The 18,178-nt window shown below is 43.8% G+C and overlaps 1 protein-coding gene, 1 non-coding gene and 1 pseudogene across 2 annotated transcripts; 1 reads left to right on the top strand and 2 right to left on the bottom strand.

Annotated features, from left to right (window-relative positions):
* Positions 1–786: 786 nt before the first annotated feature.
* Positions 787–3,731, bottom strand: LOC106608887 (beta-1,4-glucuronyltransferase 1-like; annotated as a pseudogene).
* Positions 3,732–4,034: 303 nt separating this feature from the next.
* trnas-gcu (transfer RNA serine (anticodon GCU)) lies at positions 4,035–4,116 on the top strand. Its single transcript has one exon. It is a non-coding gene; the product is annotated as a tRNA-Ser (tRNA).
* A 2,230-nt stretch (positions 4,117–6,346) lies between these two features.
* pfd2 (Prefoldin subunit 2) lies at positions 6,347–15,407 on the bottom strand. The gene is given in 4 exon segments (NM_001141000.2): positions 6,347–7,102; positions 7,627–7,750; positions 10,709–10,797; positions 15,313–15,407. Coding segments are annotated over 4 exon segments (483 nt in total). The 5' UTR covers positions 15,394–15,407; the 3' UTR covers positions 6,347–6,913.
* Positions 15,408–18,178: the final 2,771 nt, after the last annotated feature.

The following is an 18,178-nucleotide window of genomic DNA, read 5'->3' as shown; positions in this document are numbered from 1 at the left end:
TTGGAGGAAAAAGGAGGATGCTTGCAAGCCGAAGAACACCATCCCAACCGTGAAGCACGGGGTGGCAGCATCATGTTGTGGGGGTGCTTTGCTGCAGGAGGGACTGGTGCACTTGACAAAATAGATGGCACCATGAGGGAGGAAAATGATGTGGATATATTGAAGCAACATCTCAAGACATCAGTCAGGATGTTAAAGCTTGGTCGCAAATGGGTCTTCCAAATGGACAATGACCCCAAGCATACTTCCAAAGTTGTTGCAAAATGGCTTAAGGACAACAAAGTCAAGGTATTGGAGTGGCCATCACAAAGCCCTGACCTCAATCCAATAGAAAATGTGTGGGCAGAACTCTAAAAGCGGGTGCGAGCAAGGAAGCCTACAAACCTGACCCAGTTACACCAGCTCTGTCAGGAGGAATGGGCCAAAATTCACCCAACTTATTGTGGGAATCTTGTGGAAGGCTAACCGACAAGTTTGACCCAAGATAAACAATTTAAAGGCAATGCTACCAAATATTAACTGAGTCTATGTAAACTTCTGACCCACTGGGAATGTGATGAAATAAATAAAAGCTTAAATAAATCATTCTCTCTACTACTATTCTGACATTTCACATTCTTAAAATAAAGTGGTGATCCTAACTGACCTAAAACTGAATTTGTACTAGGATTAAATGTCAGGAATTGTGAAACTGAGATTAAATGTATTTGGCTAAGGTGTATGTAAACTTCCGACTTGAACTGTATGTGTTCATAATAATAACTATTTGTACTTCAAACAAATGAAAACCATACAACTCCAATCCTTTAATAAATAAGTAACCATTTACATTAAATAGACATTTAATCTCTCTAAACGTTCAACAGCGTTGCGTTTACCTGCAGGTATAACTGTTAGACTCAAAACACTTGTCACTCTTTCCCACTAGATACATCTCTCTATGGGAGTGTCAATCAAACCCAGCTTCTATAGAACAATGAGTATATTTACAAAAGATGGTATGGTCTTCAGTGGGCACTAGAAATGACAGGACCACCCTCACTGTCAATACATAGGTAATGCTGATTTATGATGATGATGTGAAAACCTTACAGTCAAGTGTCTATTGCCATCTAGTGGTTGACCGACTTGGACAAATGAGCAGAAATTCAGGGACCAGTGATCATTTCATGTTTATGTTGTAGTGCAGTTGGTAATTTGTTGATTTCTTGCTGGACAGAAGTCTTGTGAACTCATAGGAGTGCTGAAAAGATGGATACGTAACCAGGCCAACCCATAGTTTTACCCTATAGTGTCAATCAGGCACCAGTGTTCTCATCTTGTCTCCTCAGCAGCGTCGAGGGGAGGAGGGGTACTTGGTCTTCAGGCCCTCCTTGAAGTTGCGGAACAGGAGGCGGCTCCTTCGGTTCTCCTCGTCCTTCCTGCTGTGGATCTCGCCCTGAACTTTGAACCCTTCGTGCACCACGAAGGCAGAGTTGAGGACGGAGAATCCGTAGCCCGTCACGTGGAGCTTACAGGCAGTGGCGGTTCTAGACCATTTCAACTGGGGGGGGGGGCAAGCTGGGGCCAGTTGTACTGTTAGAGGGGCCAGTTACATTACACTTATTGTTGCCATATCGTTTTCTTCACTGCATTGCAGGCATTAGCAGGCAAAAGACCATGTTCATAACCATCATCGTTGTCACTGTCTAATAACGGATGTAAAAAAAGAAAGATAGCAAAAATGTGTTATGTAAAAATTATTTCATACTCCACATTTAGGGGGGCCACAAGGGGGTCCAAAATGTTGTCACAGGGGCACTGGTCCCCCCTGCCCCCCCCAGAACCGCTAGTGCTTACAGGCCTGGGGAGGGAAGAGGGGGAGAAGAGGACAATGAGGTAAGGGGGACAACATGAAATATTGCAAACTTTTAACTGAATGACGTGTCAAGGACGAAGTATTTATTTATATTCTATTTGTATAATGTATATTTTACTGCTGTGCAAGAATCTCTGCAGTGTCCTGTGTCTGTTGATAATGTAATGTAGTCCTAACTGTTTTCAACCATACACACACACACACACACACACACACACACACACACACACACACACACACACACACACACACACACACACACACACACACACACACACACACACACACACACACACACACACACCTGTCGTGTCCCCTCCGCACTGTGAGTAACTGGCTACTTTTATCCGTACAATACATACCTGGCTAATGCGGTTGAAGCCGTACTGCCTGAAGACGTCGTACAGGGGCACGGTGCAGGGCCCGATGTAGAAGGGCTCCACCCAGGATAACATATAGGCCACGTCCAGGGGCCCCAAGCCTTGGCTATGTCTGTTCACCCACTGGGAGTAGTTGGTGGGGGCCTGGCACTGTGGGTACGGCACCTCATAGAAGGGCCGCACCTCTCCCACCTGGTACAGCTGTGCCAGCTCCGACTTGGTGGCAGGCATCTTGTGTACATGGCGGATCTCGAAGGAGGGCAGGACGAAGACCTCGTCTGTGGCAGATTCACGTCTCATGACCAGCGCCAGGAACTGCTGGTGGAGGTCAGCACTGGGCGCCATGTCGATGACCAGGATGTAGTTGGCTTCCATGATGCCACTGGCAACGCTCCAAAGAAGATTGTTTGGATAGGAGGCGTCACCCCCGATGGCATAGTTCTGGTATTTGTCTCATTGCGTCTCCAAACACCACGGCACAGTCCTCCAGACCTGCAAAATGCTCCGGCCCTGCTCTGGGAAACTCGCCATCTCCCTGGAGTGGCACACCATATGGAAGTCACCAAGGCCTGTATCTGGGCAGAAGATGCTGCGGGTGTAGACCAGAGCTGTGGCAAACGTGACATCTTGCCCATATGCGAAAATGGCCACAGAGAGAAGGTTCTGCCAACGTTCCACCAAAGAGTCCAGGTGATGCAAGTTGTTGATGGATGTGTGCGTTGCTAAGGCCAAGAGGTGCGAGTTTGCATCCGCTCCATTGTTCTGATTGGTGGAGAAATCGCTTTTTATCAAGTTCTTGTACACACGGTATTTCCCGCTGGCATCAAATATACCCCCGTGGACAGAGAGTACCTGAGAAGCTCTTTCCGTGAGTTTTTCTCCGAGTGGGCATTTTTCTTGCCAGAGCTCCGGAAAACCTCCGAGTATCGGTAGCGCTGCTGCTTACCGTGCGGTTTCGATAGAAATGAGAGAGGTAGATCAGTTGCAAGACTGCCACCATTACCAGAGCAACACTTTAAACACGGAACATTACTTATAGAAATGCATTCCCGAGCACTATATGTACACCACATACAGCAAAATCCTTTAGCAATATGCCCCAGGTAGGTATAAAATTGACCACTGCTAGGTGGCTAACTAGCTACATTTCGGCATTTATTTTGGTTGGGGCTCTCCTCGACTGTCTCGAGCCGTTGACATCACGCAGTGCTGCCGTAAGGTTCGATAAACATTTTCAGTAGTGAAATCATTCCACGGGCATCCTTCATATTTGATGATATGCGGTGTTGTCAATCTCATAGCATTTCAAAACATAACATTTGGAGAATGGTGGGTTTCCACTAGATAGCACATCCACAAAGTTGGCTATATCGTAAAAATTAATGAAAACAAAAACGTGCTTTTTGGTCATAATTTAATTTGATGTTAAGGTTAGGCATAAGGTTAGCAGTGTGGTTATGGTTAAGATTAAAATCAGATTTTAAGCAGATACATTGTAGAAATAGGCGGGGTTTATGACTTTGTGGCTGTGGTAACTAGTGACGACCCTGTTGTGGCGCACGTCTGCGCTTTACTACCACAAACCCTAGTATAGAAGGGCACGTAGCTAGCTAGCTTGACATTATATGGACCATTTATTGTGTTCGTAGCAAACAACTGCATGTTCAAATACGCTTGCTAGCACTTTCATGAAAATGCTCTCTTGAATTCCATAACCCAATTAACTAAATAAATTCATGACAGTAAAGCTGTGGTTTGAGATAAATAGGGGTTTCGGTGTATGATGTGACTCAGAGGACGAGGTGGCCGAGTGGTTAAGGCGATGGACTGCTAATCCATTGTGCTCTGCACGCGTGGGTTCGAATCCCATCCTCGTCGACAATTATTTTCCTATCTCAGGAATAGAAGTGGTGTACGGTAGCTAGCTAGAGTTAACAGTATCTGGCCAAATATCCTCCTCCGTGTGTAGAAAATGAAACGATATTGGTCATAACTGCCAGTGCATTTGCCTCCAATGAAACCTTTCTACATTAAAAATAGTTAGTTACAATTGTTACAAATAGTCACTATTTTCTGATAATGTATGAATGATTGCCAAGAGCATTTTCCTGTGTACAGTTCTATTACCTACCCTGGACATCAAATCCAAACCAATCAATCATATTTATTTATAAAGACCTTTTTACATCCGCAGATGTCACAAAGTGCTTATACAGAAACCCCGCCTAATAACCACATCAAATTGACAACTTCTTGCTCGAATACAGTCACAAAGTAAAAACAGAAACAAAATAAGACATAAAAAACGTGCACACCTTATTCATTGCCCAAAGTCATGCTCCACACTATACATCATTCGTGTGCTGTTTTTTGGGTACTCTATAGCTTACTTGCTCCAGAGGATGGCACTGTTTTTTATGACCGCTGGTAGGAAGGTCCTCTGTTGAGACCAGTGTATCAGAAGACGTTGTCCAGGTACGTTTCATGTTGTCTTCACCCGTGAAATGGTCCACACAGTATAAGACTGCTGGCAGGCCAGCTCATAAATGCCTCAAACAGTGACCAACAAACCGTATGGACTGAATAATATACTGCTCCAAAAAATAAAGGGAACACTAAAATAACACATCCTAAATCTGAATGAATGAAATAATCTTATTAAATACTTTTTTCTTTACATAGTTGAATTTGCTGACAACAAAATCACACAAAAATAATCAATGGAAATCCAATTTATCAACCCATGGAGGTCTGGATTTGGAGTCACACTCAAAATTAAAGTGGAAAACCACACTACAGGCTGATCCAACGTTGATGTAATGTCCTTAAAACAAGTCAAAATGAGGCTCAGTAGTGTGTGTGGCCTCCACGTGCCTGTATGACCTCCCTACAATGCCTGGGCATGCTCCTGATGAGATGGCGGATGGTCTCCTGAGGGATCTCCTCCCAGACCTGGACTAAAGCATCCGCCAACTCCTGGACAGTCTGTGGTGCAACGTGGCGTTGGTGGATGGAGCGAGACATGATGTCCCAGATGTGCTCAACTGGATTCAGGTCTGGGGAACAGGCGGGCCAGTCCATAGCATCAATGCCTTCCTCTTGCAGGAACTGCTGACACACTCCAGCCACATGAGGTCTAGCATTGTCTTGCATTAGGAGGAACCCAGGGCCAACCGCACCAGCATATGGTCTCACAAGGGGTCTGAGGATCTCATCTCGGTACCTAATGGCAGTCAGGCTACCTCTGGCGAGCACATGGAGGGCTGTGCGGCCCCCCAAAGAAATGCCACCCCACACCATGACTGACCCACCGCCAAACCGGTCATGCTGGAGGATGTTGCAGGCAGCAGAACGTTCTCCACAGCGTCTCCAGACTCTGTCACGTCTGTCACATGTGCTCAGTGTGAACCTGCTTCATCTGTAAAGAGCACAGGGCGCCAGTGGCGAATTTGCCAATCTTGGTGTTCTCTGGCTAATGCCAAACGTCCTGCACGGTGTTGGGCTGTAAGCACAACCCCCACCTGTGGACGTCGGGCCCTCATACCACCCTCATGGAGTCTGAGCAGACACATGCACATTTGTGGCCTGCTGGAGGTCATTTTGCAGGGCTCTGGCAGTGCTCCTCCTTGCACAAAGGCAGAGGTAGCGGTCCTGCTGCTGGGTTGTTGCCCTCCTACACGTCTCCTGGTGTACTGGCCTGTCTCCTGGTAGCGCCTCCATGCTATGGACACTACGCTGACAGACACAGCAAACCTTCTTGCCACAGGTCGCATTGATGTGCCATCCTGGATGAGCTGCACTACCTGAGCCACTTGTGTGGGTTGTAGACTCCGTCTCATGCTACCACTAGAGTGAAAGCACCGCCAGCATTCAAAAGTGACCAAAACATCAGCCAGGAAGCATAAGAACTGAGAAGTGGTCTGTGGTCACCACCTGCCGAACCACTCCTTTATTGGGGGGTGTCTTGCTAATTGCCTATAATTTCCACCTGTTGTCTATTCCATTTGCACAACAGCATGTGAAATGTATTGTCAATCAGTGTTGCTTCCTAAGTGGACAGTTTGATTTCACAGAAGTGTAATTGACTTGGAGTTACATTGTGTTGTTTAAGTGCTCCCTTTATTTTTTTGAGCAGTGTATATTAGGTTTCTTTCCAAAACAGATCAAAATGATGCAGTGTGTTGTGTTGAACAGTGCTTTCCCAATCAGATTGTCATTCCTTTTAAATGTGGTGTTCTATGGCATGCCAGAGACAAACCTCTCAAAGACAAAACGCCAACAATATGATCATAATGTACATTGAAATATGATAGTTAATAAACGTGACAGACAATATATGGTCATCAAGAAGGCATGTTGTTTAATACAACTATCATCCCGTAATATTTCGATGAAACACTGCCTCGAGTAAAAGGCGAAAGGCTTGTTCATGTCTGAAGAGAAAATAAACCCGAGTAAGTAAATTGTTGGCTTAAGTTTTGTTTAACTATAGGTGAAAATGATTCAATAACACATGGCTTCATTTTTTTATCTCAATTGTAACATTGCTTTATAACCTTCATGCAAGACGTACGTAAAACTCGGGCCCTTGAAATGCCTTTCAGGGTTCTGTGCTGACTCGATGCTTGATGGCATTCTGCACAATTTCATATTTTACTAAAGCCTTTTCACAAAGCTACGAAACTAGAACGCCGGCACCGCCTTTAGACGCGCTCCCTTCGCCCCCATTGGAGGACGCTGCAGATTTGCCCTGGCCTTCCTCCCCTTCTCCCACCAATCGGATGTTGTATTTTTCCCGGTACTCTGTGAGCTCCCGGCCTTTCGACTGCATCTGTGTGTTGAGGGATTCTACAATCTTTGAGATCTGTAAGGAAATGAGAGAAGGGAAAGCAGATAGTTAAATCATGTGTGACCAGTAGTGATTTATTTGTATAGGATTGTACTGCAACAACCTATAGCCTTGGTAGTAAAGTGTGTTAGAGGGAAGACGCACCATAACGAAAATCAGTCTGGCGCAATAGATTAGCTGCTGGGTGTCAACGAACAGTAACAATTCAACATGTAGAAGAATCGTTAAGAAATGAAAAGAGAATGACGCCCAATATTCTGGTCAGAGGCGATAGGATGGTCACTTGCTGTTTAAGTACACTCGGCCATCAGTTTCTCAAGTCTGTTTCCTCTTAAAAACACTTCCAAGCGAGTTTACCTCACCAGTCAGACTACAGCCATAGGCCACCACACCACGTACATATTGACATATTCATAGCATCTTACCATCAATCACAATTATTTTGGAATGCCCATTTTACACCAGCACTTTTCACAAAGTGTTTTACAGTAACCAGAATTATACCGGAAAGAGCAAGCAAATCAGAATAAAAATGTTACCTGTTCTTTATTGCTTTCCAGAGCTGGTAAGACTTCTTTAACCGTCCTCTCCACGAGCACCCCACCCACCAGCCGGAAGCACTTCCTTGTTGGGTCTACGTCTTTTAGGGTCTCAATGACTAGGCTGAGAGAAAAGAGGGAAGTTGTAAAAGGAAAGTAACAAGGGTGAATCTTATCCTCTTTCTCAATACACATGGGAAGAGAAGATGAGGTTCCTCCCCTCATACCTTCTCCTCCAATGTATGTTGCGAGGGAGGTGAGGAGAGAGGACTCCAGGGAAGACTTGAGATTCACCCCAAGTCTCAGAATCTTTCATCTCTAACACCTTAGACTGAACAATGATTATGCCTCTTTGTGGTTAAGTCCACTAAGGTGAACAGTGAGTGAAATAGGAGTGTTAATAGTAAAATGTCAGAAGTAAGCATAGCCGTGGGAAGTAGGGGGTGCTGCAGCAACCCCGGAAAAATCTGAATAAAGTATATTTTATTTTTGAAATAAGATTTTTGCACAGAAGTAGCGCACTTGGCCTTTAGTAAACTCAGCAAAAAAAGTAACGTCCCCTTTTCAGGACCCGTCTTTCAAAGATAATTCATAAAAATCCAAATAACTTCACAGATCTTCATTGTAAAGGGTTTAAACACTATTTCCCATGCTTGTTCAATGAACCATAAACAATTAATGAACATGCACCTGTGGAACGGTCGTTAAGACACTAACAGCTTACAGACGGTAGGCAATTAAGGTCACAGTTATGAAAACTTAGGACACTAAAGAGACCTTTCTAATGACTATGAAAAACATCAAAAGAAAGATGCCCAGGGTCCCTGCTCATCTGCATGAACGTGCCTTAGGCATGCTGCAAGGAGGTATGAGGACTGCAGATGTGGCCAGAGCAATAAATTGCAATGTCCGTACTGTGAGATGCCTAAGACAGCGCTACAGAGAGACAGGATGGACAGCTGATCGTCCTCACAGTGGCAGACCACGTGTAACAACACCTGCACAGGATCGGTACATCACACCTGCGGGACAAGTACAGGATGGCAACAACAACTGCCCGAGTTACACCAGGAATGCACAATCCCTCCATCAGTGCTCAGACTGTCCGCAATAGGCTAAGAGAGGCTGGACTGAGGGCTTGTAAGGCAGGTCCTCACCAGACATCACCGGCAACAACGTCGCCTATGGGCACAAACACACCGTCGCTGGACCAGACAGGACTGGCAAAAAGTGCTCTTCACTGACGAGTTGCGGTTTTGTCTCACCAGGGGTGATGGTCGGAATCGCGTTTATCGTCGAAGGAATGAGCGTTACACCGAGGCCTGTACTCTGGAGCGGGATTGATTTGGAGGTGGAGGGTCCGTCATGGTCTGGGGCGGTGTGTCACAGCATCATCAGACTGAGCTTGTTCTCATTGCAGGCAATCTCAACGCTGTTCGTTACAGGGAAGACATCCTCCTTCCTCATGTGGTACCCTTCCTGCAGGCTCATCCTGAAATGACCCTCCAGCATGACAATGCCACCAGCCATACTGCTTGTTCTGTGAGAGATTTCCTGCAAGACAGGAATGTCAATGTTCTGCCATGGCCAGCGAAGAGCCCGGATCTCAATCCCATTGAGCACGTCTGGGACCTGTTGGATCAGAGGGTGAGGGCTAGGGCCATTCCCCCCCAGAAATGTCCGAGAACTTGCAGGTGCCTTGGTGGAAGAGTGGGGTAACATCTCACAGCCGGAACTGGTAAATTTGGTGCAGTCCATGAGGAGGAGATGCACTGCAGTACTTAATGCAGCTGGTAGCCACACCAGATACTGACTGTTACTTTTGATTTTGACCCCCCCTTTGTTCAGGGACATTATTCCATTTCTGTTAGTCACATGTCTGTGGAACTTGTTCAGTTTATGTCTCAGTTGTTGAATCTGGTTTTGTCCATACAAATATTTACACAAGTTTACTGAAAATACACGCAGTTGACAGTGAGAGAACATTTCCTTTTTTGCTGAGTTTAGTATTAGCGGACCGATATAGACCTCTGTAGCAGGAAAGACTGTACACCTGGTGACAGTGTCAGCGTGCATGCGCTCGGCCCGCCACAGGAGTCACTAGAGTGCGATGGGACAAGGACATCCCTGCCGGCCAAACCCTCCCCTAACCCGGACGACGCTGGGCCAATTGCGCGCTGCCCCATGGGTCTCCCGTTCACGGTCAGCTGCGACAGAGCCTGGACTCGAACCAGGATCTCTAGTGGCACTGCTAGCAACTGCGATGCAGTGCCTTAGACCACTGCGCCACCGGGGAGTTGAATGCATGTCATTCTAATGGTATCCAGAATTAACAAAACCCTGTCCACAAACATTTACATCAAAAGATGCAAAGTTATGGGCAAAGACAAAACATCAAATAACATGGAAAACAACCACTTTTTGTGCAGTATTAAATTTACCATCCTTACAAACCACTTAATGTAAATGTACATCACTGTATTGTACATAGGCTGGTCATCTAGGAAGAAAAACAATGCACAATACAGTAATTGAGCACATTGCTACAGAGGTCTACAGTGGTTTGTGATGCTGTGGCTCAGTTGGTAGAGCATGGCGTTTACAATGCTAGGGTTGTGGGTTGGATTCCCACGGGGGGGACAAGTATGAAAACGTATGCACGCATGTAAGGCGCTGTGGATAAGAGCATCTACTAAAATGGAAATGGAATGAATACACCATTTCAGTTCACATAGAAATAAGTAGTATTTGCTAAGTATTTCAAGAAACTAGAAAAAAATACTTTGTTATGTTCCCAAGTATTACCAGATTAACTGTTTTGCACAGATAATTATCAGACTTAAGCTACAAATGCTGGTAAACACTGAAATAAGTTATATATTTGATTATTTTTTTAAACACTAAAGTAGTGTACTGGGCCTTTACTAGTCCTGTATTAGGGACCGATATAGATATCTTAAGCGCAGGAATTTTTTTGTCCCCCCCCTCCCCCAAAACTACTTCCCGTGGCTATGCAAGTAAGAGAAAGAACTAAAACTGTGAGTAGCTGCTGAAGCAAGTCACACTAACTAGAGCTAGTTACCTATGCTCATTGATCTCCATCTCCAACTCTGCAGCCTTGGAGGCCATGCTGCGCTGCTCCGAGCGCATCCTCTGGAATGCAGCCACGACCTGTCAGACACATCGAATACATAAAATCAAACATTCACTCATAATAATAAAATGCCATTAAGCAGACAATTTAGTCAAATGACTTACATTTTATTTGGCGACCTACGGTTAAGAGCATTGGGCCAGTAACCGAAAGGTCGCTGGTTTGAATCTGAGCCGACTAGGTGGAAAATCTGTCCATCTGCCCTTCAGCAAGGCACTTAACACTAATTTCTCTGGATAACAGCGTCTGCTAAATGACAAAATAAACTAAATGGAAGGCAACAAGTTTAGTCAGTGTAAAAACTCTTACAGTAGTGCACGCCATACATTTTCGTACGGGGGTCCCTAGCGGGAATCGAACCCACGACCCTAGCCTTGCAAGCACCATGCTCTACCAGCCACGATACACACAGATTTCTGAACTTACATTAGACTGAACAAATTTCCAAAGAGCCTCATTATAAAGGCCTACCTGGAATAGGAAATATCATTAGACCATGTGTTGATTCGCTATGAGTAAATGCAATAGCTAGTAGTTTTTGTCATTTTTAAAACTGACTGCATTAGTTACTAATGCTGTTTTGTGTCTGACACTGCAGGACTCCAGACTGCAACCATTTAGTCGCATTAAGTGACCCTTGTACTCGGTGCGAGCTGCACATTCTACATGGTCACCTCACTCAAAACGACCCATTTTTTCAGAGGCTAAAACCATGACTTGGGTCAAACTAAAAGTACATTATACTCATGACTCCTGTAATGAAAGTGTCTGCCTGCCCAGGTGCCTGTATCACTGGGGCCCTGCTGCGGTGTAGAGCGAGCCACTTAAAGTGTTCTGATTGTATAACATTTTAAAATCTGCGGGGGAAAACACAGCTATCCTGTTGTCACAGTTAAAAGAGAAGGTTCTCAGCTTTCTGTAGGTCTTATTTCTCAACTCAACATTTTTTAGTCAATAGTAACTATTTTACAATTTTCATTTCATATGCCTTTGATACACGGAGCGCACGAAAAGCGCATTGGCCATTGCGATTGCATAGGACTCATTTTAGTTGTAGGCTACAACTGCAATGTTGTTTTGGACATTACAATTTACAGTTCGATTAATACATGGCTACTAGCAGTAGGTATTATATGTAGAGCTAGTGCTCTACACTGCCTTCAGAAAGTATTCATACCCCTTGACTTAACCCACATTGTTGTTAGCCTAAATTCAAAATGATTACATTTTATATATTTTTTAATCACCCATCTACACACAATACCCCATAATGACAAAGTGAAAACATGTTTTTATAAATGTTAACTGATTTATTGAAAATGAAATGTAGAAATCTCATTTACATGACAGTATTCATACATGTTAGCATCACCTTTGGCAGTGATTACAGCTGTGAGTCTTGCTGCGTCTCTAAGAGCTTTGCACACCTGGATTGTACAATATTGGATATATATATATATATATATATATATTTTTTTTTTATTCTTCAAGCTCAGTCAAGTTGGTTGTTGATCACTGCTAGACAGCCATCTTCAATTCTTGCCATAGATTTTCAAGTAGATTTAAGTCAAAACTGTAATGGCTCTCGAACCTTCAATGTTGTCTTGGTAAGCAACTCCAGTGTAGATTTGGCCTTATGTTTAAGGTTTTTGTCCTGCTGAAAGGTGAATTTGTCTCCCAGTGTCTGGTGGAAAGCAGACAACCAGGTTTTCCTCTGATTTTACATGTGCTTTCCTTAGCTAAAACCTCCCTGGTTTTTGCGGTTGAATCTGTATTTGAAATTCACTGACCTTACAGATGTGTGGGGTACAAAGATTAGGTAGTCACACTATTATTGCACAGAAAGTCCATGCAACTTAAGCACATTTTTACTCCTGAATTTATTTAGACTTGCAAAAACAAAAAAGGGATTGAACATTTAGACTCAAGACATTTCAGATTCATTTTTTGTTACCGGTAATTCATAAAAATGTAGAAAAACTTAATTCCACAGGAGGCCTCCTGAGGTAAATGTAATTTCTGTTGTTTATTTATAATAGATTTGCATACATTTCTACAAACCTGTTTTTGCTTTGTCATTATAGGGTATTGTGTGTAGATTTTTTAAATCCATTTTAGAATAAGGCTGTAACGTAAAAAAGATCATGGAATTCATTACGCTACTTGCTATGGGCGTCACAACTGACATTTGGACCAGCAATGTCAGCCCCATGAGTCTGACAGCACAGTGGGTCGACGAGGATTTCGAAATGAGAAAAGCCGGATTGCATGCTCAAGAATGTGCTGGTTCTCATACCGCTGCTGCCAATTCAATGACATTTGGGAACATGTTTGAAACCTGGAAACATGAACACACTCCTAGCTCCATTCGAACAACTGACTGGAGAAATAAGCTCATCAACTGCGTCTGCAGCAGACGTGATACCCTCTGTCATGGCATTGAAAAGCCTGCTCAATAAAACTAATTGACAGACAGTGGGGTTAAAACTTACAAAAGTATGAGACTGAACAAGCAATTCGGTGGCATTCTCTCTGAGCCTCTTTAATGTGTCGCCACCATGCTCGATGCTAGGTACAAGGACCGCTACTTCGATACAGACAAGAAACAGGGTTTACGTGAAATGTTACAGACACAGCTGGACAAGATGGAAACGGACACGGTGACAGTGCCCACCGAGGAAGAGAGGCCACGGACAGACAGAGCTGAAACTTCACTGCTTGACATGTATGATGAAATCCTGGTTGAGAATGAACAAACGAAGAAACGAAACAGCACAGCAAGTAAGTGAAAGAAATAGGTTTTGATTATGTTTTACTGGTAATGGGGACATGTGTAAATGCCAACAAAATAACTTTTTGGTCGGTGTGGTGTGTGTAACCTTTATTTAACTAGGCAAGTCAGTTAATAACAAATTCTTATTTACAATGACGGCCTACCCCGGCAACGCTGGGCCAATTGTGCACCGCCCTATGGGACTCCCAATCATGGCCGGATGTGATGCAGCCTGGATTCGAACCAGGGACTGTAGTAATGCCTCTTGCACTGAGATGCAGTGCCTTACACCGCTGCGTCCGTGTGTGTGTTTGTGTTAGCTATTTAACTGTACTAGAATGCTTAAAAGGCAGCTAAAATGTAAAATATCTATTGTTTTTTTTTGGCAAGGAAAATAATCGGATATTGTATCAGCCAAACATGCAACATCGGTGCATCCCTATTCACTATATATACACAAAAGTATGTGGACACCCCTTCAAATTAGTGTATTCAGTTATTTCAGTCACACCCATTGTTGACAGGTGTATAAAAATCGAGCACACAGCCATGAAATCTCCATAGACAAACAATGGCAGTATAATGGCCTTACTGAAGAGCTCAGTGACTTTGAACGTAGCACCGTCATAGGAAGCCACCTTTCCAACAAGTCAGTGAGTCAAATTTCTGCCCTGCTAGAGCTGCCCCGGTCAACTTTAAGTGCTGTTACTGTGAAGTGGAAACATCTAGGAGCAACAACAGAGGTCCATACACAAAGCAAGGTCCATACAGAAATGGTTTGTTGAGATCAGTGTAGAAGAACTTGACTAGCCTACACAGAGACCTGACCTCAACCTTTAGGATGAATTGGAACGTCGACTGCGAGCCAGGCCTAATCAGTGCCCGACCTCACTAATGATTTTTAAAAATATATATAAATAATATATAATTCCCTGCCGTCAAAATTAGCTAAATATAGTCCTCTATCCATCGTTGTTGGAATTTTCCATGCTCCCTGACTGTCTAGTGATTATTAGTGAGGTGGACAGTCAAGCAACTCTATGAATATAGGTCCATTATCATTTCTACAGTTTCGATTTGGTTTTGGCCGGATTGGACCCCTTGCTGGCTGGAACCCTCCCACGGGCTGTATGTTTGATACCCCTGCGGTAAAGCTTACCCCATTGTATTTGGGACATGACAAATAAAAATGTATTTGATGTAGTGGGCGCAACATTTAGTAACCGCAATCCTCAGATAGACAATATTGAAATCATTTGCTGGTGCCACCAAATAAAAAAAATGTGTGGCACCTGGGGAAAATGTTAGTCTGGAGCCATACACTGGTTGACAAGATAGAGGGACGCACTAACAGTGACAGGCAGAAATAGCATCTTATCTGCTCGAGAGCACAACCATTCCCTTTTTCAGGCATTCTCACTGAAGTTCGTATGGCTAAGCTAAATCCAGAGAAACCTAGTCAGACTGACAGATTGCAGTTAGCTAACATTATTATTAACCCAATGTCAAGAGATATTATTGTGAATCAATACGACCTATAACGTCAGCATATTTTCTTCTAAATTATGAAACCTCAGTTGAGGAACACGCGAGTAGGAAGCAGACCATGGTGAGGGAGCGAGTTAACGTTAGCTAACGTTACTGTTAGCGTTAACTAGCTGGATGCGTGACTGACAAATCCGGGTTTGTATCGCAGTCCATAACGATTAAAAAGCATTTGCTAACAAATCATGAATATTCTGATACGGAGTGACGATACCTGCTCGGCCGACGGCCCTGACTGTTTCCCCCCGGTACTGTTGCTGGGTTTGCTAACCGTGCTGCTACTGTTGGCTGCCATCTTGGAAAGGTGCCGCTGCTAGTGGGCTGAGGGCCCAAACTCGTCACTAGTTACCACAGCCACAAATGCTAAACCCCGCCTATTTCTAAAATGTCTCTTCTTAAATCAGATTTTAAATCTAACCCTAACCTTCCCCACACTGTTAACCTTATACCAAATCCTAATCTTAAACTAAGACCAAAAAGCTAATTTTGTTTTCATAAATTTTTACGATATATCCTATTTTAACTTTGTGACTGTAATAGCTAGTGACAACCAAGTTAACCATATTGAGCTGTCTAATGTGATTGCCTGTTAGGAATGAGGACTAGATGGCGGAAGCAGACGCTTCTTCTTCAATGGGGTTTAACGGTGGTTGGCTTCCAATAAATGTTGCGTTACTGCCACATACTTGACTGGAGTATAACTCCCTTATACTTCGCTTAAAAAAAAAAGTTTAACAAAAAAATATACAAAAAAAGAAAATTCAACAAATACCCTACCATCTTACACTACACTCACAACAAAATTATAATAAATACCATACTCCACTATTTAAATGTATTTAGTTATACTTCAGGCCAACAGCCTGAAAGAATGGGACACCACCACATAAGTAACTGCAATCCTCAGATGTAACTCTTCTGATGTCAAGTCTCGCACACCCAAATACCTCTCTGACGCTGCCACCACAACCTCGATGTTCTGCGACTTACGTTCTATCCCTGCTGTACAGTTGATAACCATTACTATAAATGCCAAAAATCCAATCTTACTGAAACATATATCACTTGTTGGTTTATCCCTCTGTATTGGTACAGATCTACTACTCACACCACTCCTCTCGGGATCCCTCTCCCTTGATCCATTTCCTCTACTTGCTTCACTGCCTCAGCATATGACAACTTCTGCACTACTCTAACCCTGGAAACCTCAACCTGCCTCTCTTGCACGGGACATTTCTGATCCCCAGCCCCATGGTCATACCTACAATTAACACATACCCCTACTTTCCCCAATGCTACACATTCCTTTGTCTCATGCCTTTTGTTGGTCAATTTCTTCAACAGATGATCAGGTCTATATAATTATCAAACTTATATATATTGGTAGTAGAAAGGAAATACAGACTCTTTGTTTAAGTATTACAATTATCCTTTAGTAATACAATTGTAGGCAGAAGTTGGTACAGAGTACAGTATATGATAGCTCTCCACAGGTTCTGCAAAGTGTCTAAGACATCCTGTAACTTATACAGCCTCCCCAGTCCCCCTTGCGTGACTTTCCCTGGCAAAAACATTATAATAAATCTAACCTCCCCCTGACAGCAGCAACTATCTTATCAGCAATTAAAAGCTCAGAAGTGGGTTTGACCGAAACTTGACCTTTCATCACAAGTATGGGGTCATAACAAGGTGAACGAGTCTAAGCATCTTCTGACAGATGGCTGTTTTCATCAGGCCTGCGACAGCCTTGTGTTGTCAGAAAACCAGTCGTATTCTCAGAACCTCAGACAGCCACGGTGGGGCCCAGACAGGAGGAGTATGAGTGTAGGCGCTTTCAGCCTTCTGATAGTGTCTGAAGGGCACAACACTCAAAACAGATGTTAACACACACACACAGAGGTCTCCTAAGAGGAGACCTTACAGATTATCATAACACAATTTATTAACCCTTTAGAAGGAATGAGGCCTTTGTTTAACCCCTTCACCTTCTGCACACTTCTCACACCTAGGAACCTCGCTCCTACACACTACTGCCACATGCCCATAAGCTTGATACCTGTAACAACGTAATGTAGTCGGCATAAAAGCTTGTACAAGATAACTTATATATCCTAACATCACTTTGTTGGGCAAAGACAACATCAAAACTCAAAAGAATAGACAAGGACTCTTCTGTTCCTCCACTCACACCAACCTGTCTGCGTCGCACCAAACAACGAGCATCACAAACAGCAGGAATCTTCCCTTTCAATTGGTCAGCTTTCACATTTACCGCTACCCCAGTAATCACTCCTTTCAATGGCACCCTTTTCTTGAGAGCAAAACAATCTCTTGCCCCCATTCATTTAACACGGAGCGCCTGCTCCCTCTGACCAGCAGAAACACAAACAATTATCACAAGACCACTTCTGGTTCCCCTCATCGATTCCACAGCACCCAACTCTATTTTCACCCACCCTGAAACCTCAAATGGATCAGCCAAAAGGCAAGGGTGCACTTTTTCAAAAAACTTCACTCCTACTGTCACAGACTCATCTTTATCCTGACCGTCGGTGCAAGCCTTGGGCGCCGAGAACTTCACCACACCTACCACCTCCGATACTTCGCCCTCATTCGCTTCCATTTTTCCTCCTGTCTTCAACTCTTTCTGCTTACACTTTCTACCATTCTTCTTTAACAAACCATCTCCTTTTTTCCCGCCATTTATAACTGACTCAAGCTCACCCTCTTCCTCCCTCTCTCTCTTAGACCTCATCTGCCTCTCTTTTTCCCTCCATTCCTCCTCCGTATTCCAAGTATACGTCTCCTTGTGATAATGCTGCACTTCTCCTGACATACATCTTGTTCTTGTCTTGTCAAGGGACGCCATTTAACCAACTGTCACAATCTCCGTACCATCAGCACGAACTACTCGGGATGTAGCGCTCAACAGTGCATATCACTTGTAAAAAAGCCGGAAGCGGACGCTAATGTGGAGCGTGAATATAAAGGCGGGGGAAAGTAGCATACATTGATGAGAATGTCCCTTCCTTTATTTGAATTTCCCTTCTTATCCAATACAGTGTGATCATTGTAAAGCT

The sequence above is a fragment of the Salmo salar genome, chromosome ssa07 (genome assembly GCF_905237065.1).
Source record: "Salmo salar chromosome ssa07, Ssal_v3.1, whole genome shotgun sequence".
Taxonomy (NCBI): Eukaryota; Metazoa; Chordata; class Actinopteri; order Salmoniformes; family Salmonidae; genus Salmo; species Salmo salar.
Note: the sequence above shows the minus strand (reverse complement) of the source record. Positions and strands in the feature narration are given on the sequence as shown.